This window comes from Salarias fasciatus, chromosome 22 (genome assembly GCF_902148845.1).
Source record: "Salarias fasciatus chromosome 22, fSalaFa1.1, whole genome shotgun sequence".
Lineage (NCBI taxonomy): Eukaryota > Metazoa > Chordata > Actinopteri > Blenniiformes > Blenniidae > Salarias > Salarias fasciatus.
Genome location: NC_043765.1, coordinates 14,815,258 through 14,842,131, shown reverse-complemented (window position 1 = coordinate 14,842,131; position 26,874 = coordinate 14,815,258). Strand labels below are relative to the sequence as shown.

Genomic DNA, 26,874 nt, shown 5'->3' with positions numbered 1-26,874 from the left:
CGTGGATCTTGACCATCTTGCGGTTAGTCTGGCGCGTGCGGTACACACACCATACACAAGCAGGGGCCTGTTCCTATCACTTCACCATCAACCAATCCAGGCCATTATTTAATCTCTACCTTTTTTCTTCCTTTCCTCTCTCTTCCACTTTTCTTACAGCCGTTTGAAAGGGGCCAGACAATGGACGGTAATGAGAGCAATGCACACTGTGCCCCGCGCGCCGGCGAAAGTGACTGGCTGACTGAAGGGAGCAACTGCAAGGCCCCACTCCAGCCACTTCAGCCATGAATGGGCCCAATCATCGATGGCTCGGTCATTACCATCAACTGCCCTCTTGAAGATTTACTCTGGCTTCTTGGTTTTTGTAGCGGCCAAACGAGCTATTCAGCAGGCCTGATCAACTCTGCATTAGGTAGCAGACTGGCACCCGGCGGAGACTGACCACCTGCACTGCACTGAGAGGAGAGGAGAGAGGAGGAGGGGAGGGGAGAGGAGAGGAGGAGAGGAGAGAGGAGGAGAGGAGGGAGAGGAGAGGAGGGTTCCATATTAAGTATCTGGACGTTACTCATCTGTTGCTCTCCAGCCTTTGAGCATTAGCATCATTACATTTGAAATATATTAATAAATTCTACATCAAAGTGCTGAGTCTCAGAGTTAATTTGAGTGAGATTTTAAGGGCACAATCCCCGATCTGCAGGATGGAATTACACCATCCAGACCTTTAGTCTGAGGTCGATCTTTAGAGTATTTCATTTTACCAGATTTTAAACACATATAATGCTGAAGTTAGTGATATTTCGAAAAAATTACACTCTTATCAACATTAAAAAGTGTCCATTCTGGCATGCTTGAGTCAGCTAAGGTTATGATAATGATGATGGTCCATTCGTCTGTTCACTTTCACAGAGGTCGTCACAGCAAATCATTACACTGCATTTAAATACACTGTAGGCGTGACTAGCTTTCCCTTTGGATGCCCTTCCTGTTTCAAATAGGAAATTTAAACATGTAAAATAATGTCCACAAACACCCATAAATAATACGTACTCATAATTGCTCAGTTTATGGCGACGCAGTGGAAAAACCCCTTATATCTAATGCATGACACTTTATTTCTCATACTTTACTCTCTCGTTGATCCTAATGAGATGAGCCTTTAAACTGTAGCTGAGCGAATACATGAAATCATATTAGGTTGTAAAATTGCAACTAAAAAAGCATCTAATTAGTGTTTTCAAATTTACAAGGACTCTGTAGAAGATTTTAAGGTACTCCACGTTAATATTGCGTTCAGTATTTGTCACCAGCGTCGGGTTTATGGAAACAACACGCTCATTTTTCCACACACTTGACATCATGTAACCATTTTCTGGCTGACCAGATCGCAAGATTCTTGACCGTCTCCTCAATTTCAATTCCATTTTCATGTCTTTGTACAGACTGCAAACTGCAGATCGGCACAAAGTGACGCCGCAAATTCAACAAGTTCAGCAAAACTTATGAAAGCTTCTGGTCTGGAAGCAGTTCATGATCATCTGGACAGTAGCTGTGAGAACACCAATAAAATTCCCCTGCTTCATCGTTTCTCACAGGAAGCACGGATGTGAGCTGAAGATGTCCCGCACTGTGTTTTCTTTACCGGGCAGTGTAGCGGCGGGCTAAATAATGCTGTACAAACTGAGCGTGTAATTCAATTTCCTGTGCTGACTCGAAAGCATTAATTGCCAGAATGCTGCGACCGCTGATAAATATGAGCGAAAGAGGGAAGATAAATGTGTCGAAGCAATGAAAAAGAATACAGAAGTCATGAGGCTCGTTTCGGCGCGGGAGCCGAGGCTGCCAGTCTTGTGGTGAGAAACTGGAGTAAAGAAAAAAAAAAAAAGGGGGGGGGGGGGGGGGGTGTGTGCAGGATTTACAGGATTTATGATTTTTCCGTGTTGTGCTGCGCCTCTGCGTCTAAAAAAAAGCACATCTGTGAGGATTCAAAACAAATATTGAATCTTTTATGCAAATGTTTGAAAGCCTTTTTCCTTTGCAGGGCTGTGATTAGAGCTTTCCTAAAGGATAAATACAGTATTACAGCTATGTGCTGGATAAACCGCATTTTTTTTTGAACGGAGGATAAAGTTGTTAAGTCACCAGAGAAAGCGTTGCTACTTCTGTTCTCCGCGTAATGAGTAAACTACAGACCAGGCAATGTGAACACGCAGAAAGAATGCACACATGTTATTGTCTGCATCCGTGTTTGCATGTTCCTGTGAGCCTGACAAGTATATGGTGATTGGAAAAGCCTTCCCGCTGCCTGGCTGGCGTGCTTTCGGAGGCGCTTCCCTGCAGCACGGCTCCAAAACCCCAGTCCCCCCAATCACCGTGCAGCAGCGCTCTAATTAGCAGCTACCGCCGTGGAGCCTGCGGTCGGAGGGCGAGCGGCTTCCAAACTCTCCGGCTCTGCTACTGTTACTGCAGGCCTGCGGAGGGCTGAGGACGGAGCCCCGCTCTCACACTCTTTCAAAACAAGGCCCGGCCGACAGATTTTATTTCGCCGACGTCACAACTCCTGCGCAGCGCATCAGTAACTGGAGCTTCGACTTGGAAGGGCCTTGATGCTTCACAGGACAAAATGCTGTTTTTCAAGTTATGGAAAAACACAAAGCACACGTTAGCTTCGAAAAGGCAGCAAGGAACTGCGCTGGAAAACCATATGATCTCTAAGAAAACACAAGGAAGCCTCCACTGTGAAAGCCAGACAGATTGAAAATGACTGCAAGTAAGAAGAGGAACAAACTGCAGAGATGAAAAAAACATGAGAAAGGCAAATCAAAGACAATACATTAAACCAGAATGCATGCTTTATATCACAACTGTGAGTAAAAATGGCCACTTATATGAATAAATTCAAAGATTCGTTGTGCGACTTCATGTCCCTAAAACCATGTGAATATTGTTCTGTGTTTTTAGCTCATTGAAAGAAAAATGTATTTTCACAAGAAGCAGCAGGGAGATGATTTCTTCCATTCATCCGTCCTCCTCCACACGGCAGCGCTCGAGCAGCCTGCAGGCTGGTAACGCTCACCCGGGCCACTGTGACATCCTTTACTCTCAGACTCTGTTATCCTGCCTGCTCTCAGAAGACGATTCAGCCCATCGTGAAAATGGCTTCATAAGGTATGTTCCCACATGACTTTTTAGAAAGTAAAGTCTGCCGAAATGTAAAACATTGAGCCTCTCTTTTTGTTAAACTGGCTGACCAGTCTCCATTAAAATAAACCTGCAGTAGACGACAAGCGTCAGCAACAGAATGTGGAATTATGTAGCTCTATATCTGCTGTAACTATTAAAAAAAAGCCACTTCCCTTTAAGCGGTTAGTGAGATGAGCTTTACCTGCCAGCGCTCCTGCGAACAGCATCTTTCCAGGCCCTATCGTCCCGTCCTCTTCAGTCAGGTAAGCCTTGGTGTGGGCATAGCAAGGGAAGTAGATGGCAGAGAAGGGGATGTCCCGCAGAAAACAAGCTTTGGAACCCTGCAAAGAAAGACGGCGGCGGCAGTGAGGACACTTTCGACCGGAATTACTTTCCAAACTTGGGCATTCAGAGCGAGAAAACAAAGACAAGCGATAAACAAACCGGAGAACAAAGAACAAGAAGAAAGAGCGATGGAGCTCGAGGGAGTCAAATCTTGATTTCTGGCTCTTGTCTGGAAAGATTGATTGCTGTTTCTCACCACAAAATGAAACTCTTCACAAATCAGACATTCACTGATGTTCCTGCCAATAAAAGTGCTTCCAAAAGACTCCTGGAACTTTTGAGGCTGAGTGAAATATTGACCACAACAAGGCGTATAAATCATTTCTCTGCATATGCAAACGATCCGTGTCCTCAGCAGCAGGTGACGGCGGCGGCGGAGGGGTGGGGTGGGGTGGGGGGGCTCCAACGCAAAACCGTCACGTAAAGAAGAAAGAGAGCGAAAAGCTGAGGAAGACACACTGGCTGAGGAAGATGGCTCCTTGTCTGCCACCGTAAACAACACTATATCATCAAGCGTATAGAGTTTCCTGCTGGAGTTCAGACCTGCTGGCTCTCTGCCAGCTTTTTGACACAGCAAGTACAGTCAACAGAAGGCGTTTAAAGAGCGGGTCAGAGTCTCCTTGTTTTGGACAGGCTCCATTTAACTCCTATGGGATAATCCTTTGGTTACTCACACTCTCTCCCCCTCTCTCCGTCTCACACACACGCATACACACACACACACATACACACAATTGTCAGATACCTGGGCTATCTCTTTCCCTCTCTCTTACCTCTGGCACTTCTTGTCTGCCTGTCCCTCCTGGCTGCTGAAAGCTTAGAGATTCTATCGAAGCGGGACAGACAGGCAGCGGCATCGGGGCTGAGATTGGGAGCTTTAATATCGGGGCGCCGCTGTCGGGCTGGGTAATGCACTCTCAGGGCAGAGCCAGAAAACAAGTGCGCAAAAACTTGACGAATGGCAGAATCTATCCGGTTTCTTCATGTAATGAAATAAAACGCTCCGTTGTTAAACAGATATAAGGCTTCAGTGGCGGGGCTGTGAGGAACAGTGGCGCTAGAGCGTCAGCCGCCCTACCAACCGGCAGCTCCACCAGCGCAGGGTGAGCGTCAGGATAATTACCCTGACAAAGGCAGCTCTGTGCCTGGGTGCAGCCCCTCCGGAGCCAGCCCGTCTGGGGCTTGCAGGCTGGAGCTCGTCTCCTCCCCGCCTCCCCTCCACCCGGCTCCTCCACCGCCAGCTCCGCCGCTGCCGCTCTCTCAGTGCATTTTGTCTCACCGACACGAATCAAGTATGTGCACAAACGCATTCACTCCGGCGGCCGGGCGGCTCGGCGGCGCTCTCGCAGACAGGTGGATGGAGACAGCAGCCGTGGCGACGCGGCCCTGAATTACCGGGGGGGGGGGGGGGGGGGGGGGGGGGCGAGCAGACAAACCGAGCAGACAAACCGCACAAACACGGCGACAGGTCGGCAGGTAGACGCAGACAGGAGGAGGCTCCGCATTCCTCCGCAGCCTTGTTAACTGAGCCGCCAGGTTTACATGCAGATCGTCTCTGCTGACAGGTGACACACACTGACACACACACACACACACACACACACACCTACATAGACTCTTTGGAAAAAAAAAGATAACAAAAAAAAATTTAATCATCTTATTTAAGTAAAACATGAGTAATTAAAACAACCACAGGTATCAGACTGACATTTTCACAGTTGATTGTGTTTACAGTCGAAGCAGAATCGCTCCTGCCAAGCTTTGTTAGGACTTATTTATGTAATTCAATTAGTCATGCTCGAGTTCACCCTGGAGGCTAATGTCCTTGTCGAGCCAGTTAATGTTAGTAGTAGCCGCAGCTTGTTCATTGATTCCCGCTGCTCTTCTGTCAAACTGCTAAGCGGCAGAAACACACTCCGTGGCCGCTCGGAGGCCTTGGGTTCTTATCAGAGCGATAATCATTAAAGCCTGATAATACACTTTAAAACACAGCCATGTTGTGATATAATCCTTCACGCTTGCTTTACAGTGTAATATCACACAAACCTAATATGTTCCAGCAGTGCACTGTAATTTTTAGTCCTGTGCCACTGAAAAATGCCAATTATGGCAATTAAGGTTAAATAAGGCTTTTAGCATAAATTGCACCTTTTCTTGTTCTCCAACAGACAACATGGAAGTATTGATTTAAATGATAGCTCATTCAAGCTAAGGTAATATATATAATTGAACAACAGTTAATAGGAAAATCACATATTACTTAATCACAACAGTGATGAGAAATAATGGATTGTTGTGAAGTTGTGCGCTTGATGAATGTACAAAAGAGCCGACATGGCCATTCGCTAATTAATCAAGCAGTAATGAATCAAACTTGAAATCAAATTTGATTTCTCATGAATGTCTCCTCTGCAAGTCCCCGTCCTGTTTTCTGCCTTGGCTGTCGTCTGCACTGCTTTGTGAAGGAATTATATGTGTTTCTATGAGCAAGTTGTGTGAGTTTGCTACAAGAAAGCGTCTCTTTCTCGCTCGCTGCATTACTAAACCAACATAGCTTAGTCCTAGAAAGACATATCATACTTTTATAAAGCCTGGTGATGACAGCCCCAGAGACAGAAATGAAACATGTTGTGTATTTACTGAGCTGAAACAATGCTTTGCTTTAACATTCTTTTATTCCTTCTTTAAACCCCGAATGGTCGCGGCCTGCCTTACCTCTCTGAGCTGTTTCACCACGACGCTCCGGCTCAGTGCCTCAGGTCAGCCGATCAGCTGATCCTGGAGGTACTGAGGCCCAAATGGAGGCTCGGAGGGGACGGAGCTTTATCTGCTGCTGCAGCAAAGCTTTGAAAATTAGCTCTGCACATGAGACAATGCACTGTCCATTTTTAAAACTAATCTAAGACCTATTTTTATTTCTTTGGTTTTATCTCAGCTTGAAACTCTGCTTCTTTTGTCATTTTTGCCATTTTTTTCTGTTTTCATTGTATTTTATCATTGGCACTTCATGTTTTTAGGCTTTTTTTGTCTATTTATGTAGAGCACTTTGGTTCAGTTGTAGTTAAGTGCTATATAAATGAAGTTGTGTTGTATTAAGTTGAGTTACAAGACCAACAATGAGTGCAAGATATTCCCTATCAGCTCCTAATAAGCAGCATTCAGCCTTCCAGTCTTTGTTCAGGACAAAAAAACCCAGAGTTACTGACAAATCTAGTGTTCTAGTACAATGGTTGCAAAATCCACATGACAAATTTGACTTTCAAGTCATGTGAACATGCAAACTCCACACTCCTTTTTGATCAACTTTATAAAACCAGTAGCTTTGAAGCTAAATGTTAAAAAAAGAGAACATGTTGTTTTGTAACATACTCTGCAGGTCATACTCATGTATTTTGCATCTATTTTTACGTATTTTGCTCCTTGTGCTATCAGTAACTTGTGTATCCTGTGTATACAACTAGTGTTTTTCCTTCATAAATTCAAAAGTTCAACATTTACGGCAAAAAACAGATTTTGCCATAATAAACAACCAGGACAAAGAAAAAATGAGCAAAAACAGCATCCACTGTCCAAATGCTTTATGTGTGCTGATCTAAACATCCACCTCTCGCTTGGTCTCACCTTGTAAAGTCCAAAGAAGCCGAGGTCCCTGATGACGGAGAGCGCGCTGACCCTCGGCCCCGTGGTGATCTCTCCTGCCACCTGCAGGCGGATCTTTACGATCTCCAGGGGGTTCGTGAAGATCACCTGAGATCCACCAGCCTAGATCCAGTGCAAAATCAAAAGAAAATGATTGTATAAATTTCACCACAAGAAGAAAAAAAACGAGTTTTTACACACTGCTCAAACATGAACGCTTTAATTGCCCTGAAACAAAAACTTAATTTCAATGATAACTGTTTCTCTGCTCTGTGCAGATTTAATTGCTGCCTCAAGGCAACTCCTAACTCCTCAATTCAACTTGAAATGTTCCTTTCAAAATACCATGTTCACTCAGAAAAAAAGGCAAAATGTTAAGTTTGACCTACTTGTATGGAAATTACAAGTGATGTCAGTTAACCAGCGTTGCCGCCTCAGCAACCAGGTTGAAAACAAACATGCAGAGGGGAGGAGGAGAGAGTACGAGACAGTACCAGGAAATCCAGCTGATGCAGTCGAGCCTGTCAGCTGTTTGTCTTCATCAAACAGACCCCGCGGGGACTCTGACTTCTCTTTTTCTCTCTAACCTCTCACTTCACATCATCCTCCAAACCTGTAGTTGTGAGGGGAGGCGGACGACACCTCTGCAAGTTCAGGCTGGCTTCTTCGCCATTTTTTTTTTTTTTTTTTTTTTTGTCTGATCAGCGGGGCTTTCAAGTGTAAGAGGTAGCTGCCGCGACAGAGCTGCAGCAAGACCGTCCGGGAAGACGACCGCCTCTCCAGAAGCTACTCAGAAACGCACACACAGATTTTATGTGAAAAGTCTGCCTTGTTTCTCCTGACTCATACTTTTGCATTTTTTTTTTTCTTCATTGTTTCTCCTCTGAATGTCTCTCCAGTATTTTCTCTTCCTGTTTCTTGCTTTGACCTCCTGTTAAATGATCTCTCTCATCTTCTCCAATATTGTCAGCCCCTTGCTACGGTTGCCAGTGGTTACCGTAACTACACGCAATTAGATAGCAATCGGTTGCCATGACACCATCCCTGTCTTAAATAGGCCTGGTCTGTTTGTTGTTGTTTCTCTGCCTTCATCTCACTCATTCATTTGTCCTTGTTATGAATGATGGATTGTGCTCGCCGTCTCATGCCTTACGGGAAGGCATCGAATCTGCAACGCGGGCAGCTTCTTACCAAAAATCTCCCGCATTTAAGTGTTACCATATATTGCCTAAGAGAAGAGGGGGGGCTGAGGGAAAGAGATTATAATCGTCTCATTGAAGGTGTGTGCAACCCGCTTTGTAAATATCGCAAAGTACAGAGGGCCACAACTTTCCTTCCAGACCGTGAATAGCAAGAAGGCTGCTGCTGCAAAGCTGCTTCATCTCACAGCGAAGTCTTTATGACTTGTTTTATGGAAATAACCTGGTTGATTACATGCAGGCTAATAGCGCAAGCATTAAGAGGCAAGTGGCTCGGGCCCTTAGCAGCACTGGCGGCTTCAATTGAACTGTAATGAGGCTACAGATGAAGGCGATGCTGTTTATGTAAGACATGTTAATAAAAATAATTAAAAAAAAAAAAAAACCTAATAACAATTAGACTTGAACTCATGGATGACACAGCTTTTTTGTACTGTTCAACGTCCCACAGTGCAGAGTAATGAAAAATAACTACAACCGGACATCCGGGATCGGGAGAGGGAGGCTTCCAGAAAGTCCAGAGAATCAGACAATAAACAGAGAGTGCTAATGAGAAAGAAACAAGAGAGAGCGGCAGTCAAAACAAGAGAAGTGAAGGACGGTCAAGACAGAGACGGAGAGGTTGAGGCTTGTGATTACGGAGTGACGGCGTCGGCGGTTCTCTGATGATTCCCAGGTAATTACAAGGCAAGGTGATCCGTGGAAACCCGGGATGTCAGCACTTTATGCACGCATCGCAGCTCCTGGCCCGTGCGTGTGCGTGCGTCAGAGTGCACGCTGCAAAAAACAGCTATGTAAAGCTTCGTCTCAACAAAGCACTCGTGTAAAGTCATAGACGAGATTAGCAGCAGCGAAACACGTTGACCACCAGCCATAGATAATAATCACACTTTCATTTGTGGCTGGGCATGTGTGTGTGTGTGTGTGTGTGTGTGTGTGTGTGTGTGTGTGTGTGTGTGTGTGTGTGTGTGTGTGTGTATTAGTTTCACTGATGTTTACATAAATCTAATCATGTGCGAATAAGGAACTCATTAAAAACAAACTTGCGCACCGAAAATACATTTACAACAAAGCCTTACTATACTTTGACATGCAGCCGCGACCCCCGCTCCTCCTTGCATAAATGATCCAGTAAGTATTTTGTGTTACTTAAGTCTCCAAATGCAGGCCAGTGACTGCCAGATAAGCACCCAGCCAGCTCAGTAAGCGGAGCGTGCCATTCTTACCAAATAATCATTAGAAATTGGCAACCGACACCGGGTTTTAATGGTACTGAGCCACAGGTCTAGAGGGGGAAAGAGGGATGGGAGTGTGAGTGGGGGAGGAAAGAGGAGGTGAACCATAGAAAGGAGTGTGCTTAAGGGTGATAAGAGAAGAGTTGCCACGAAACAGCATTTTGCAGGTGATAGAGATTTTTTTTCTGAGATATGCAACTTTGCCTGACAGAGCACAATCCTATGAGACGGCAATTTCCCTGTTCTCTCTTTCTTTCTCCTTCTCTCCTTCCCTTTCTTTCTTCTGCTTTATAGACTGTGGATGTGAGGCTGACACTGTGGTCCAAACCAACACTTTCACAGCTACCAAATGATATAAACAGATTTCATGTGCTGTGGCTGGAGCCTCGCTAAAACAGGGTTCAGGAGGGTTTGACGTGTGTGTGTGCGTATGTGTGTGTGTGTGTGTGTGTGTGTGTGTGTAAGATAAAGTGGCAGGCAGAGTGCAGTGCCAGCACTAACACCGGGGCCTCAGCCAGGATGAAAGGAGCTGTCATGACGGCTCATGGAGGAAAAGAGGAAAAATCCATCCATCCGCACTCTCCTCTACATTTATCCTCTCTCCCCTCTCTCTCTCTCTCTCTCTGTCTGTAATGTTTCTGCTTTTCAATTCATATTGGTTGTATAAAAAAAGAACGAGAAAAAAAAAAAAAAGAAAGGCAGTCGCTGTTTTTCACACCAGGGACAGCGCAGAACATTTTATGAGTGTATTTGCCTCTCTGCCGCGGCTGTGCTTTTTCCATTTCACTCTTTGACAAAGCTGAATTTACAATCCAGATTTAAGTCGCAGCATATGCACCGTGCCACCGCATTTCTTCAACATATTCCCAGAACTAATATGGTCAATTGAATATGCTTGAGTGGAGCTAAACCCATAATGACTTGTGTATCCTGAAATACTTTGCTTTAGTGATCGGCATCAAAAGAAGGTGGAGTGAAAGACCTTCTTTCATTTTCTCAAGCCGGGGCTGCCAGCCTCGGAGGACTCGCAGTGCGTGTGCGTGTGTGTGTATGTGTTTGCATGCATTGGGGGTCGACTGTGACAGCTCAGTGATCAAACCCTACGATGGGAGGGGAGCAGGTAACTCTTGGGCTGCAGAAGGAGGGGGGCTCAGGTAGCAGCTGCTGTCAGTCTTGCTCTCCTCCCTGATAGATGTTTGTGCGTGCGTGCATGTGTCCGTACGCTCTCCAGTGTGCTGCACGTGCACGCACTCCTGCGAGCATGTACAGCATGTGCGTGTTTGACTCTTTCATGTGCGATGTCTACAGGCTCCATCAACAAACGGCCTCCAAACAAGTCCGTGTCTGTCTGCCCCACAGCCAAAGGGGCAGCACTCAAAGAAGGGGTCAACATCGTTAAGAGATATACGCTGCCTTCATACTGTACAGATTGTCTGTGTGTCGAGCAGCATCGCTTCAACACAGAGCACTCTGAAGAGCCGAGATTAGAAGTTGCAGAGATTTCATGTGCTGAAACATCAGACGTTAACAAGACTCAATACATAAGCCTGGTGCTCTGTCAGAGACCTCAGGAAGAGATCAGGCAGTGAGAGTTTTAAACTTTACATTTCATTCTGTTGGTGTGATCAGGAAGCAATAAGAAATGATGAGATAACTCCCAGTACTGCCGTATTAATCATACATAAAGAAGCCAACTACATAATGACACGGGGCGTCAATGTGTTGATAACGCATGTCTGACAATGTCGATTGTTCATCTTATTTCTGTCCAAACAATACATTCCCTCTTTATAAGCAGTGATGGCTCACGATAAATGGAATGAATGTCATTACTGATGCAAATCCAACATAAACAAGTCACCCGATAGTTAACATGATATAACTGTTCTAAAACTTTATCTGATTGTCAAAGCTTTAACCATACATCAGAAATGTGACTGTATTTGACTCCATGTTTACACATTTCTTCCTGTTTTTTTCCAAACTAGCAAGGATAAAACATAGACATGCATACAGTTATTATCAAATGTCTGTGATAAGAATTGAGATCAGTGTCTCTCGTTTTTAGTCTGCAGAACTTATTGACCACCTGCTGTATCTTGAAAATTTTAAACTCTCCATTTGATACTGCATTTAACTGTTTCGGAAAGCTTTTAATACTGCTGTTCAAACGCATTTCACTGAAAATGTACAATTATGTGACTGTAATCAATTATTCTTCTTCAGATTATCTGCATAGAAACTTAGACAGGTCTTGCGTTAAACGGGGCGAACAAAACATCAGAAGTTGAGACTCACACATCCGCCAGCCAGGATCTCAGCAGCCAGAGGAACTGAGCCGTCCTTCTGTCGGGTCTTTCCTCGAACAAAGTCATTCACCTGAAGAGAAGAAGCGAGGATTTCAGACCAGGATTGTACCGTTAATCACTAAAAGAAAGTGAAATGCTCCTTCTGATTACGATGGTTAGCTGAGGCATTCAAACAGCTCATAAATGTTTAAAACAAGATGTCCTGGAACTTCAGAATGTGCATTTGTAAACTTAGAATTTGAAGGCAACATCTCAACATCTACAGAAAAAGGTGGGACAAGGTGATGCTCATCATTGTGTAGCCTCTCTTCTTGTAACAAGTCTCTAATTATCAGGGAAGTGAGCACTGGAGTTTCGGGTGAAATTCCTCCAGATTCTCCAGAACATTCATCCATCCCCTATACGCTTTATCCAAATTAGAATCATGGCAAGCTCCATGGATGATGGAATATTCAAAGTGTATTTTACATTGAGAAACTTGTTGAATCACCGATTTGACCCAGGACTTTTCAGTTTTTTTAGACATTAGTTGCAGTTATCCTAACTTTTTTGAGAAGTAACCAAACTAAAAATGAGCAGATATCTGTAGTGAAAAGTTAAAATGTCTTACATTCAACCATTATTATATTGTTAATGTTGTTGGTTTTTTTTTTTTTTTTTTTTTTTGTGTAGCAAAAAATGTGTTCATGAAAATTGCAAATCAATGCCTCCTGGCTTTTATTTACATTTTATAAACTGCTCCAGCTTTTTCTGAATTGCACATGAAAGCTTAACACATTATATTCTTGCATTTAACAGGTTATCCACTTATGTGTTAAGAGCACTGTCGCACGATCGTACCTCCATTTGCAAGATTTAGGTCAAGAGAGAGCTCTGTCGATGTGTGCCTGTGTGAATGTACGTGCATGTGTCTGCATGCTTCCTAACACAGTGACTTACTGTGAGCTTTATGGCTTTCTCGGGCGCCACACCCAGTAGCTGTGGTACCAGACCTATCATTAGGAAACGACGAGATGATTAGAAAAAAACAGCGCTGTGGTACCCCCTACTCTCTCGCACACACTTACACACACACACACACATACACACTCACGTATATACATACACCACTTCCAAACACTCCACATCAAGTGTGGCTTCCCGCTGCATGCGTCCGACCATGCAGGATCCCCCCCAGACGCTAATGAAATCTATTGATGTGGAGTGGGGGACATCAGAGTAGCAACGAGAGAGCGAGAGGAACGAGGGGCAAAGAGAGGATCGAGAGAGCAAAACTGCTTCCCAGAATAGGAAAACGGGCAGAGTATAAAACAAACCAACCAAAACTTTATGCAGACCTCAATTACAACCCAGACTTGGATAAAAATAAACAAAAATAATCACAACCGAGCACAATGAAACTTGGCCCCCTACCCAGTTCCAAGGCAAGAAGCACACCCTCAGTGATTTCTCCAAAGTAACACACAGTTAATGATTTAGTAGTGCATGTGCGTGCGTGCGTGTGTGTTTGTGTGCGTAGCGACAACAATCCTATACTCAATTTGGGACTTGGCAAAAGGACCTTTTTGGACCTCATACAAAAGTAAATGAAATTCTTTTTTGAGCTGAATACACACAAAAGAACAGCAGATTATACTAGTGAAGCCAAACTCGTCAAAAGATGTGATTTAATTTTGCTAAGTTCACATTCTTCCCACAGTCGGCCCGTTGTTGGCTGAAAGCGCCCTCAACTTATATTACATAACTACGGTTTGGCGGCCGGGTTACCTGTCTGGCGATCTACCTGGAGCCGGGGCTGTCTGTCTCTGCGTCTGTGAAGCCACTTCACTTTTGATAGCCTTTGTGTTTCCCACAGAAACTCAAGCATTCAAGGTTCCTCTCGGGAGCCCAGTTCTGTCAATCAAAATCATGGGATTTTGAAAGGGCCCCGCCGTTGTTCCAGGGGACCTCTTTTCAGTTCTTTCTTTAATCTGACCCCGACAATACCCACGCAGACACACTAACCGCACTTTCTGAGGACAAGGCAGGTAGTCATTACCGACGTCTTGCCCTGGTATGTACGTACCTGCATGCCCAAGTCGTCCCCTGCATGCCTGCATACCTGTGCGTCTGCTCGGTGTCTATGGTGTGTTTGTGTGAGTGTGTAGGTCTAGACGTGCGACATGGCTACGCCGTGACACAGGCCTGAAGGTATGTGGCCTCGCGTGTGACGTTCATTGTCCTGCTCTCAAAGTCCCCAGCCAGCCAGTAATCACTTCAAAGAAGACAGGTCAGCGGAGAGGTGAACCCACACCGCCCTCCTGCCCACCCTGCACTTTTCTTCTCCTCTCGCTTCCCTTCTCTTTCATTGTCCCTAGTACTTCACTCTTTTTTTTCTTTTTTTTTTTTGTCCTTCTTTCTCATCTCGGCTCCTTTTCCCTAAAAACACCTTCGGTGAATTTGTGTTTTTTCCCAAAGCGGAAACTGTTTGCAAATACAAATCTCTGGATGGAATCCATCTATTTCAGTATGTGCTGAATGGCATAAACACAAAATAGAATGTTTCCTTGAAGCTGAGAAACAATATCCAGAAGTGCTGTAGAGAACTGATCATTTACATCCAATCCAGTGTGGGCCACATAAGAAAAAAATCCTTCAAAATGTCAGTAAATACGTAGCGTGGAACCATAATACATAGCTTCCCACCATGAATAATAAACACTGGATGTCTGTGTGTGAAGCACACTGACCTCGGTAAAGGCCGAAGAAGCCCTCGTAGCGCACCACCTTCTTGAAGCAGTCGAAGCTGTTCTTGTACATGAGCTCTTCCACCAGCGAGCCGCTGCTTCTCTGGTTCTGCATGCGAGTCTTCACCAGGTCGATGGGATACACTGCCGTGGCACCCACAGCTACACGGAACAACAACAGACCTGAATATACACTCATCACTGGAAGATACCTAGTTTAAGGCCTTTCTAGACAAAGTGTGCGTGTTGATGCTGAGATGCCATACCAACTTAAATATTACATGATTAAAACTGAAACATTTACTTTTTTAAATTTTTGTGCGTCATGAGGACAGTAAATAAACTTCCCTTCATTTTTATTGTGTTTAAGGTACAGAAAATACCTCAAATAAACACTTAGGCGCTATTACAGACAGCTGAGACACATTGTTATGGTCATTTAGATGAAGTAGCCCTTTAGGAAAAGGAAGAGGAAGCGGAGGAGTAAAAGGATGAAGGGAATCTGTGAGATAATGCTTAAAAAAAAAAGACGTCTAAGTGTTTTGAGTCGCAGTGTCTTGGACCTGTCATGCGGACACAAACAAAAAGAACCGACCCAAGGCGACAGACTTAATTAGAGAGGGGATGAGAAAGAAGAAGGGATGGCAGACCCACACCTCCTTATTAAGCTGTCTCCCTTGGGAGGAGGAGAAGGGAGGAATCAAGGAAGGAAGGAAGGAGGGAGAAGTCGAGAAACAGTGGGGTGTCTGGAGCCAAACACAAGGCCTCGGCCCCACCCGTCACCCCCACCCAACATCATCTCTCTTCTGATCGCTCACACAGGTACAAAGGAACACACAGCACAGTTTTCCCAGGGCACACACACACACACACACACAGAGGCATGGACGGGCCAGAGCAGACAGGAGACAGAGATGGAGTGAGAACAAGAAAGAGATTGAACACTTCTTTTTTCAAAAACAGGAGCGACTGTTGTTCTTCTAAGGACGGGAAAAGGCAATAGAGGGGCCATTGTCCTCTCTCTCTCACCATTTTCTTATGAGGACGGCACAGGGCTGGAGGGGGGCAGGTAGGCAGGCGAGCAGGTAGGTGAGCGGGTGGGGTGGGGTGGTGGGGTGAAGGTATGCAGGGAGCCAATGGGGTGTGACTCTTACCCCCTGCTACCGAGCCAAGAGTGAATCTGTAGACCGACTCTGCCACCTGGACGAGGACGGGGCGGGAGCCGTCGCTGCCCAGTTGCTGGCCGCGCACACAGGAAAAGAGACGACGGAGGCATTAACACGTGAGCGGGGTGAAGTTTTGTGACCGTGTACCTGAAGGAAAACTGAGATTTGCTGCGTCATTAGTTTTTGTGCCGACACCTTTATAAACAACTGTCAGATTGGAATATTAATGCATATGTGTTTCATATAAACCTCACAGAAAGAGGCTTCAATCACTGAGTGGAACATACCACAGAAAAACCCTAAAGACCGTGCAGAATGTATAAACACGAAATATATTCTAGTGAAAAGTGTCTGTGGTTTGATGAGCTGCACAAAAACTTGGGGGAAACCAACTGTAGCCAAGACAACGTGCTCGGTAGTCATGGAAACACGACGCTCCGCCAGTCGGTGCAGGTGGTATTTGTACCAGAGCGTGAACACTGGACTGCACCATCATTTACTCTATTCGAAATTCATTATCCAAGCTGGGAAATGTTCTGGACTAAGATCAATAGCACAGAAATTCATCTGTGCCTGTGAAATTTACCTAATACTGTTCTGGAGAGAGGGGAGAGAGAGAGAGACAGAGAGAGACAGAGAGAGAGAGAGAGAGAGAGGAGGATGGGAGCTACATGAACAGGTTCACCTGTCAGAGTAAACCCCCGCTCACCCCACACAACTCTTCTGAACTCCATCCTCCTCACTCCGTCTGCCTGAGGACTGACTAAACTTTGCAGTACTGTCAGAACATTTCAGGCAGAAAGTATACTGCACACACACACACACACACACAGACACACACACACAGATAGAAAGAGAGAGGAAAGCGGACTGAAAAAAAAAAAGGAGTGTAGATGGAGAGTAGTAGCAACAGATGAGGAGAGAGAGCTCAAGTTAGCTGGCGGACAGCCCCAGAGCTCAAACCACAAGGGCCTAAAGTGGCTCATTGTGGTGGGACTGGCGTCTGTATAGTGCTGGGCCCCTTCGCTTTCTCCCCTTTGGCCCCAGCCTGCTCCAACATGGCCAGGCCAAGCGTTCACTGTAACACTGGAACCCACCGTGCAATACAACTCCGAACAAACTGCCTGACGAAAAGAAAAAAACAAAACAAAACAAAAAAAACATATCCTCTGCTCATCTGTCTGGCTGGTCGTTCATCTTTCTTACTTCCCTTTGTTACAAATTGCCCTTGTTAGCTAGCTATTAGTTGCAACTTGAAGCATGTTTTACTTTCATTAGGTCTTGAGGATGGCTCTACTTGTCTTTATTTCCATGGATTTTTGAGTTTTGTGTGGACAGTTTTTTTTTTTTGTTTTTTTTTTGACCACATGTCAGCGAGAGGCCTGCTCGTGTTTTCTCTCAGAAACGTCTATGATGGGAAGTTACCTCAGCAAAACTTGGTCTGAACCTTAGGGTGAACTTTAGAAAATGAGAAGGGCTGATGAGGACTGACCGAGCAAACTTTCCACTTTAAAGCAGCTCAAAAGGGTTGGTGCCTCTTTTTTTTTCCCCCCCGTTTCAATTCAGAATGTCTCTCAATCATTGTCTCTGCGTGTTTACTGTGAAAATTCAAGACAAATGCTCTAAACAAAACAAATTTGGATGATTAATTGCATGCAATCACAAGATATCTTTATCATTAATCTTATTCATTAATACAGTGACATTTAAAGCATTTAAAGACATTTAAAGAAAACGCATCGAGGAGGAAAAGAACTGCCGACCGACACGGAAGAGGAAACTTTAACACATCAACAAGGTTTCATACTCTGTACCTGTCTCTGGACCTCAGCCAAGTTGTAGGGCAGGGCGCCTTCCTCCAGCGGAGCAATTTTCTCAATGTCCACTAAACCAACACGTCTGGTGAAGGGAAAGAGACAGGAGAGAGTGAGAAGTTTCAAATGACTCTCGGAGGATTATAATATTTCATCCATGAATCACCGAGTGTGCGACCTGAGCACGCTGAGGCTGTAAGTCTATAGTTACTTCAAAGTTCATGGATACTTTGCCATCGTTCCGTGTGAAAACACTGCGGCGTCCACAAATCCAGACCTGCGCTTGGCATGGCTGAAGACGGCCGGCGCAAAGTAACCGAAAACTCTTATTCCTCAATGACTTCATCCAAGTATAACAAAGTCATTTAATCTTTGGATGTCTTTCCATTGCACCTTTCTGATGGTCCCACCATTCCCAGGCTTGCAGAACAGGGAATTGCCAAATCCAGCCCCCCACCACACACACACACACACACACACACACACACACACACACCCCACCCTTCCTCTGAATATTGGGGCTATTATCTCTCACATCTCCAATCAAGGAGAGTGGAGAGAGCTATTAAAGTATCCCATTGCCCAGAAATAATAATCAGGTGGTGTCTCATGCTGGGGTTAGAAATTATGAGCGCACTGGTCGGGCTGCGAGGCAGACGCAAAGGAAGTGGAGGAATGTGAGACATATACAGTTTGTTTTGTGCCAGGGATTACAAGGGTTGGAATTGCCCCCCTTTTTTTTTTTTTTTTTTAAGATAAATAGGAGTTTTGGGCTGAAAGATGATTCTCTGGCACTAGATGCACATCGGATTCTTTTGATCCAATGCAAAAAAAAAATTACACTTTCAGAAGCTTGTAATTGTCCTACATTACAAAACTCCCTCACTGAGACGCACAATTTCCAAATTCAAACACACGAATTCAGCTGTCACTTGCCGTTACTTCATGCTGTTACATCACGGACACTATTCCTATGATTTTCTTTTTCAACCTTCCATTGCTGGTCAGTCAGTTCAATCACAGAGTGTTCAAAATGAATTGGGAAAAGATTACATAATTCTTTAACAGGATGGAATATTTGAGAGGTTAGAGAGGCAGGCCTGTGTTCAGAAGTTCCGTGGTTCCCACTCCACTTTCAGGCAGGCATATTTAGGTCAAAAATGACACATAAATGTAAAAAAAATAATTCCAATCTGTGTCTAAATGAATGTTATGTCAAAACCAGAAGTCACAGACATGAGAGTCTTACCCGCGAGGGTCTGACAGGTCCGCCAGTTGAAACAGGATGTCGACCTCCATGGGCGTCACCTGGCCAAACCGCTGAGCCGCCACGATGAACTCCTCTGCAAAGAAAGACGGTCACTTCAAGTTCTTCACTGAAAAGATGAACGCAACACCTCTGCTACAGAGTCTAAGAAATACATCTGTTTATATGCCCGCTCAGGACATAGAGGCAGGAAAGGAGTTTTTTTGGGGTTTTTTTCCAGCTTAGAGTTTTTTTCTCCTCAAAGCAAAACCTGAAGGAGACCGTGTCCCTCATGCGACATAAAATAATATTTTTTTCTTTAATTGTGATCTTTAATGTTTCACAAAGACCATCATAAGTATTTTCCCGAATCCGCCTCGACAGGCTCATGGAAATGCGAAGGCTCTGGGTCTTCCTTGGTAGCTGCTCCGAAATTTCTGAGATGCCAACTCAAAGCTTGTGATCATGGGGGAGAGTTGTGGAATGTAAATTGACAGGTGAATGGAGAGCCTTGCTTTGAGGCCCAGTTCAGTTTTCACCTTGAGAGAGCAGGATTACATCCCCATCACAGCAGACAGGACAACAATCTGCCTGTCCGACTCAAGTTCAAATATGGCTTCGCTTGTAAACAACTCCAGAGATCTTTCCAACCCCGTACGCTGAGTCAATAACTGTCCTGCAGGAGAAAATTCCACATTTTTTCTTGCATAAAATTAATTTGGAGGCGCTGACAATGAAATCATACTGAAATTGCATTGCGACCAAGCCAGATATGTTCAACAGATTGGCTGTGACTCTCAGATAAATGAAACACAGCACGAAATGAGAACATTCTTGATAAGTGTACAAGAATGAACTGACACGGAGCAACCGAATCTCAACACTGTCTGAGAGTGTCAAAGCGAGTTGCAGAAAACTGAATAAAATATGGTCATAGACCGTTACGGTCTTAGAGAGTTCTTTGAGACGGCTTTAGCATGTCGTAACTTAAGACGTGGTCCATTGTTGAGTGAAAAATGAACAGCTTGACTGTAGGTTGGCTTACAGTGGAGGAGTCAGCATTGTTTGACCTGCTTTATTCAAAGAGCAGCAGGCAGGGGTTGCGACAAAGTCGTCCCACACTGGAGCCTTTCACCCCGCCGAGGCTCAGCTTACCCCTGAGGCATGCTCTCTTTCACTCTCTTCTCACATACACACACGTCGACGGGTACATGCAGGTAATGCTCACAAGCATGTGAGACAAGAGAGTAAACTCCCACAAGAACATAAAGCACGCCCGACACACATTATGTTTCTCTGGCTTATCGGAATTACATATTTACTAATGTTCATTCACTTCCCCTAAAATCTGTTGATTTCTCTGATGGGGACCTTCAACTTGATCTTGATTATTAGTATCTGGTCCCCACTAATCACACACAGACCTGTCAGGGGAGACCAAAGATCACAATACGGATAATCTGTATTTAAATCATAGTAAACACACACACACGCACCTAAAACAAGCATTTCACTATTACCTGATCCTGTGTCAAGTGATACGAGCAATACAATGTTAGAGTGTCTCACAATAACTTATGATTATCATCACTTGGATCATTCCAGTGGTCAGTAAAAGTAACCCGAGGAGACCTTTGATGAGCAAGATTGCAAAATGTTATAAATTTGATCACTGTGTTTATATTTAAAGAAAAAAAAAAAGTTTCTGACGGGCCTCTACTGGCGTTGGTCATTGGTTTTGACAGTATGTAATAAAGATGACTTGCATGTATATACAATACATTTCACCACACAGGAGCTCAACCTGTCCAAGAAAAAAATAAAAAATAAAAAAAATACCCAGTCATGGTTTGCCATGTGGTACCAGCCTGCTGGCTTCGTAACAGGCGTATTGTTCAAAGGTCTTCTGTGCATGCACACACACACACACAGGTGCTCGTACACTCGTGCGCTCAGCTCTGTGTAGGCGTTAAGAACTGTAATTGTGTCTCCAAGGCAAAACGGTGGCCTTGTTGCGCATAAGGAATCAATCAAGATTATTTCACATCTGTGCAGGCTTGGCTGTGTCAGTGTATTTTCATACTTGTGTCTATGTTTGAAATGCTACAGAGCAGTCTATTGCTCATGTGCGTACACACACACACGCACGCACACACACAACATGTATATGTGCAGACAAGATTTGGGCCATTAGGACATGAAACTGAGTGTAGTCTTCAAGGAGGCCTTAATGAGCAACAGAGTGGGGAGTCGGTGGGTGGTGGTTGTGGAGGTCTGGATGGATTCAGGCCATCACGGGTCAAGCCAAGCCCAGGCTTCAGTTTCCCGTACGGTGGAAGCAGCCTGAGGGACTGTATGAGTTCTGGGGCTCGACATTGTGTAATATTCCCACCGCTTATAAGTCTTCAGATGGCAGCATGAGGCTCTAAGCAATGCGGAGAGGGGTCACAATAGTTTCTTAAAGATAACCGGTTCACCAGAAAGCCACCTGGGCCACCTGCCAAGGATTGAAAGATAGAATGAGAGACGGCAAATGGGGCAAGGAAGCGAGGCAGATAAGGATTTAAAGCAGCTAAGTATGCGAGATAGACATATGAAATGATGTAATAGGGGGAAAAACTCTGTTGGTTCGATCGATAGATGGATAGACAGATAGCTAGATAGACAGTTATATCAATATAAGACACACTATATTCATAGGCATTGTTTTGATGAATCAAAACCTTGTCCAAAAACTGAATGAAGAGCTCCTCTGATCAGTGCCAGGATGTGCAGCTGACGCCATGAGCTCGATCAGGGATTTAGGGGGACGCAGAGAGCTGGGTCTGATCCATCATGCCCATTTCAACACTACTGGGAAGGAGACAAACCGAACAAAAAAGTTCCTTCTATATTATCAACACACAACAGCACTGCTTGTAATCCTTTGTGCATGTGAGAACACTGTTTTCCTGCAATGGGCAACGAGCTTGTGGCTCCCATAGTCTATATACTTCTGTGTACGCTTTGGCGCTGGCGTTCTTTTTGTCCATAATTACCTTTGGTGACTTCCACACCTCGACGGTGGCCGGCCAGCGTGCTGAAGATCTTTCTTATCAGCTCCATGTTGTTCAGCAGCGAGTTGAAGCCATTGAAGTAAGAGAAGCTGACCTGATGAGATGTGCTGCCCCCTGCAACCTGGCAAAGTGGGAAAACGGATCATTCGGCGAGGCAACGGAGAACACTACATACATTAATGATATGCAACGAAAAATGGCCAAAAAAAAAAAATATGCTGAACATAACAGATCAGGAGGAAACCCTGACCAACGCCAGTTAATCAGCAATCCTCCTCTTTTCTCTGTTGGGAAAAATAAACTAGCTGCAGCCACTGCTTTTTTTCCATCACATGGTGTTCACTCACAGGCTGTTTAATTAACTTTCTTTATGAGGTGGAGGAAACAGTAAAGAAAAAAAAAACAGAAAGTAGAAAAAAGGTAAGGACTTAAAAATAGATGCTGGGCTCTCAAGGACATTCCAGACGGCCCACAAACTCTTTTATGTAAACCATGATCCCATCTCTATCCAACGGGTTTCTCAAAGTATTACAGAAGCAGCTCTAAATGGTTTCTATTATATGAAAAAAAAATCTGAAAGTATGTTTCACGAACGCCACTGCCTGTCTTAGGCAGTTTAGGTCAGAGCGGGAGTCCTGCCTTCAGGCTAGAGCCAATAGAAAATTTGAGCTTCCTTTCACTAGATGGCACTGTTTGCTTTACAGACACAGTGAGAAACGCTGCTTGAGGCTCACTGCCTCTGCACCAAGAGAGGGAAGCTCTGGTTTGGGTGAAACTGCCCTGACAGAAAAAGACACTTTACACTTTTGTATCTGTTCATATCTGTGAGCCTATAGACACGGATCTTCCCACGATATCCAAGACAGAGTCTTTCACTGAGGGCAAGAGGAGAACAATATTTTGGTGAAAAGATTGTGGCGCTGATCATTTGCCATGTTTGGTGAGTGAATTAAAGGTTGCCGTTTCACTGTTTGTGTTCTGCCACAACGCCGTCTTTAATGTGTACGCCGTGTTTTATGAGGTTTCGGATAGATATATGTTTGTGTGTGTGTGTGTGTGTCTGTGTGCATGTACGAGTGTGCGTGACAGAGTTTACTAACAGCACACCAAGATGTCTGGTCGGTGAGGTAAACACAGCAGAGAAAATGACAGAGTCTACAAGGTGTTTATGAAATGGGGCAAGACATGGATACAGACACAAGACGCGCACACGCGCAACAAAAACACTAACACACACAAAGACAAGAGAAGACGCACAAAAAAAAAAAAAAAAAAGAGAGACAAACATCTCGGTGCTCCAAACAAATAGAGCCCACACCTAAACACACACATACAGACACACAAAGATGATGGACTGTAAAGCTCCAGTCTCCATCTATCTCTGTCTCTATCTCCCCATTCAGCTGGCCTGCTTGGCTTTGACACTGCCGGAGAGGTTAGATTTAATGACACGTTGGGAGAGAGACAGAGACATGGGGGAGGGAGGGAGGGAGAGAAAGAGCAGCGGTTGAGAGAGATGGAGAGAAAAAAAAAATTAAAAGGAAGGAAGAGGCGAGAGGACAGATGGGAGGTAACAGAAAAAGGTGCGGAGGAAAAAGAAGAATGAGGAAAAGAGAAATCCGCTGCTTTTGTTGTGGGAGTGTGGGAGAAACAGTGAGGAGAAGAGACCAGAAATTTATGGTGACTTAACCTCTTTTATGGAAAACACTGTAATAACAGACTGCTAGGCTCGTTCGATGAAGTCAGATTAGAAATCTGTTTCATATTCCGGATGCGAAATCATTTCTGAAATTAACTTGTGTAGATTATCTTATATTCCACAATTGTGTTTTATTTAGTTTTGTCCTTTACTAACTGGTTTCCTGTATCACAGCACTGTAAAAAAGTAATTACTGAAGACATATAAATCTAAATTAAGCATAGCATTGCAGCTAAGCTGTAACAAATGACTTTAACACATCATCTAGGTCCATCTGAGACACAGCGTACAATTTCTGACATATTATGATGTAGAGCTGTGGCTGCTGGGTGACAGCAAAACTACTGCTTCACTCTTTTAACCACTCACACTTTGGCTCGGCAGTTAAATACATAGATAGGAAAACCACTGAGCCAAACAAAAAAATAAACAAACAAACAAACAAAAAAACCCACCGCAACGAGGCATTCCTCTACAAAGGGTGTGAGCATGTGCGGCCGAATGGTCACCATGATGTCCCTGAAGTCCAGCGCGGAGATGGAGCCGCTGTGGGCTTGGTCCCGCTGGATGAAAGCTTGTCGCGCGTGTTCCAGCTGCATCTCCTGCGGAGCCGGGAGGCAGAAAGAGAGAAGGGCAACCGAGGTGTTGGATCATATAATAAAAGGGCATTATTACACACATATGTGAACCATGCAGCTCATTGAGGTGCCTTTATAAATCAGAAATCCACACACATAAACACACATGGATAAAAAAAAAAAATAATAAAGTGTGTGCTGTGATGGGCCCCCACGGTGCCGAGGGGAACCAGTCGGGCTTCGCTTGGGCTTTTCACACTCTCCCCAAAATCCACATTAAACTCACTCCGGGGAGGAGCACACGAAAACACACACACATACGACGTGCGGACATGCACGCGCAGGCAGGCCAGGTAATCACCCAACTGCTCACTTTGTCTCTCTTCGTGCAACATACACACATGTTCAAGACGCACGCACGCACGCACGCACGCACACAAAAGGTCCGCGGGGACAGCGGCGGGCTGCGGTGGGGACAGATCCCACAAGGCCTTTGAAATTAGCAGCCATTATCGGTACCTGCAACCACAAGTCTACAGAGAGACGCTGTAAACAAACCGCTGCTATCGGGGGGCTTCCCGAGCCTGTCAGCAAGGAACGCACAAATGGCAAAGGACAAAGACGGCGCAAGACAATCAAAATCAACGCAGCGTCACTTAAAAATCCAAGAAGACAGAATTCAAGCAAAAACAAAACAAAACAAAAAAGATCATGAAACTCATGTGCATGGTGATCGTTTGTGCATGGTGTTTAAAAGACTTGTTAAAATAAATAAGCATATTTAACCATGTATGTTTCAATTTTTCAATTAGAAAAATCATACCAATGGCCACTGTTAGCTTCAAAAACATGAAGGTGTATTGTTTATATGTTAATAATCTTAAAAACTATAGGCTATAAACTTTTCGAATGGGCGAATCCCCTTGCATGAGACCTTTCTCCCCCAAAAAAGCTCCCCGGGCACTGGGTGTGTATTTTGGGTTAACTATGGGTAAGATGGGTTACATGTAGAGAAGTTCCCAACAAGGGATCAAGAAACTATATTTACTTACTTCACTGTCTTCTTATATTGAGTGCATCCAACACTAGCTCAATATGTGAAGAGCATTTATCAGCTGATAAAAATATATGATAGTTCATCAGAGGGACATTATAGGGATGAAATACGGGGTGTTTTTATTATACACACAAGCTGATAAACATCCCCAGGCTCAGAAATAATAGACCCAGAGGAGAATGTGGTGCAGAATCCTGTTAGGGAAAATGTTTTCTTAAAGTAAGTGCTGGCAAAGAGTTTGAGTACAACAAACAAGTTCAAAATAAAAGATAATCAATTTGTTCGAGAAGAATAGGCTTTTTTTTTCAAGCCACACATGTGGGACAAAACGCACTGCTGGGGGACTGATTAAATCCCGAACATGTGTGGCACTATTCAATTGATTGATTCAGATGTTATTGTTGTAAATGGAACTCTAAAAAAGTGGTATTACCACAACACAAAACCCTATGAGACTATGATTTATTGTTGTGTTGAATTTGAGTGATATTTCTCTGACAGCATAACTGATCGAACTCCAAATTCGAGGCGCCCAAGAGAAACGACTGGGGAAGAGTGACATTTACACAAAGCTGAGTGGAGACCGGAGGGGAGTAAGAATAGACATTGCAACAAAAGAGGCAGATTTGCAAAAAAAAAAAAAAAAAAAAAAAAAAAAAAAAAACAACAAATGTAGCAGCCGTGTGTCAGTATCACCTATGAGCACAGCGGGAGCTGCGGCGAGTGTATGAGTGAGTGGAAACCAAGGAAATGAAGAGAGATAGACACATGTAAACACTTCCAAAGTAAATAAGGTGAGATGTTTTAGTGTCAGCATCCTCGGTACCGTGACTCACTTCTGCAGTCGGCTGTGAGTAGGTCAAAACACTCCGGCGAGAGGAAAGGCGGAGAGGAATATCTAAAATCTAAACAAGACAATGAAGTGAAGGAGGGACTCTGCTGTGCGTGCAGGACACTGGGCATATTGTTTAAGTGGAAGCATTCGTCAGCGTGTTTGCGTCCATCTGTAAACGGAGGAAAAACATTAGATCCCGGTTCTACGGAGGAGTCAACAGCCTGAAAAGCCACACGCCGACCGCACACGGCAACAAAACAACCGTGGTCCAGGCAATGGAGAAGTTTACAGTCTCAGCCTCCCAAAAATCCGAACCTGTTGCAACTGTAGGAGTACTTTGGGGGGGAACGTGGTTTTTATTTGCGAGAGGAGCGCAGGAGGCAGGAGACATAAAGCTGGGGGCTTAAGAGGGCCAGCAAGAGACCGCTGAGGCATTCGCAGTCACTTTAATTGTCCTTGGACGAGAATAAAAACACATGACATGCCACTTCAGGTTTTTTTTTTTTTTTTTTTTCCCTTTTTCCTCAATGGGCATGAATCCATTCCCTCTCCTCTTCAAAACTAAAACAATAGATTTTACTGGAGCAAGACTGTTTCCCTTCCGCCCCCCCCCCCCCCCCCCCCCCCCCCCCCCACCCCTGCTTCTCATCAGCACCAGGCTAAAGTTATTACAAGGAGAAGCACAAGCAAAACTGCCCATTTACATGTGTGCCAGTGATGTTAAGGGCTGCCCACTGATTCTTGGTAGAGTCAAACATATAATTGGGGCTTTTAAAATGTGAGCAATGCC

At 44.5% G+C, this 26,874-nt stretch overlaps 1 protein-coding gene across 1 annotated transcript in view; it reads right to left on the bottom strand.

Annotated features, from left to right (window-relative positions):
- The window catches only part of slc25a13 (solute carrier family 25 member 13), a 41,617-nt gene that overhangs the window by 2,625 nt on the left and 12,118 nt on the right, over positions 1 to 26,874 (bottom strand). The window contains exons 6-15 of the mRNA XM_030082283.1: positions 24,070 to 24,216; positions 21,898 to 22,036; positions 18,863 to 18,956; positions 17,614 to 17,698; positions 15,788 to 15,872; positions 14,637 to 14,795; positions 12,847 to 12,899; positions 11,897 to 11,977; positions 7,147 to 7,287; positions 3,383 to 3,521 (exon numbers count right to left, since the gene is read on the bottom strand). Coding sequence (XP_029938143.1) covers positions 3,383 to 3,521; positions 7,147 to 7,287; positions 11,897 to 11,977; positions 12,847 to 12,899; positions 14,637 to 14,795; positions 15,788 to 15,872; positions 17,614 to 17,698; positions 18,863 to 18,956; positions 21,898 to 22,036; positions 24,070 to 24,216 — 1,123 coding nt within the window. The remainder of the gene's footprint in view (positions 1 to 3,382; positions 3,522 to 7,146; positions 7,288 to 11,896; positions 11,978 to 12,846; positions 12,900 to 14,636; positions 14,796 to 15,787; positions 15,873 to 17,613; positions 17,699 to 18,862; positions 18,957 to 21,897; positions 22,037 to 24,069; positions 24,217 to 26,874) is intronic.